The 271-nt window shown below is 61.3% G+C and overlaps 1 protein-coding gene across 1 annotated transcript in view; it reads right to left on the minus strand.

The window, feature by feature from the left end:
* The window catches only part of GLA (galactosidase, alpha), a gene marked incomplete at its 5' end in the record, with an annotated part of 4021 nt that extends 3906 nt beyond the window's left edge, over positions 1 to 115 (minus strand). The window contains one exon of the mRNA XM_009876941.1: positions 2 to 115. Coding sequence (XP_009875243.1) covers positions 2 to 115 — 114 coding nt within the window. The remainder of the gene's footprint in view (position 1) is intronic.
* Positions 116 to 271: the final 156 nt, after the last annotated feature.

Raw genomic sequence — 271 nt, forward strand, 5'->3', positions numbered from 1 at the left:
GCCCCCACCCCGCGCCGGGGCCATCCAGCAGTCATCGATGCAGACGAACTCGTAGCCCGCATCCCTCCAGCCCTCGGCAGCCATCACGTCGGCCATCTCCACAAAGAGCTGCTCGCTGGTGGCGGGGAAGGGAAGAAGGCAGAGAATGTGGTTTCTAGCAATCGTGCTGCTGTTCCTCCACGCGGCCGAGCCGTGACCGCACCGCCAGCAGAGAACTGTGGCTAAGGCACACGTTTTTCTTGGGGTTCATTAAGAAAAGTGTGTCCAGCAG

The sequence above is a fragment of the Apaloderma vittatum genome, unplaced genomic scaffold, assembly GCF_000703405.1.
Source record: "Apaloderma vittatum isolate BGI_N311 unplaced genomic scaffold, ASM70340v1 scaffold32099, whole genome shotgun sequence".
NCBI lineage: Eukaryota > Metazoa > Chordata > Aves > Trogoniformes > Trogonidae > Apaloderma > Apaloderma vittatum.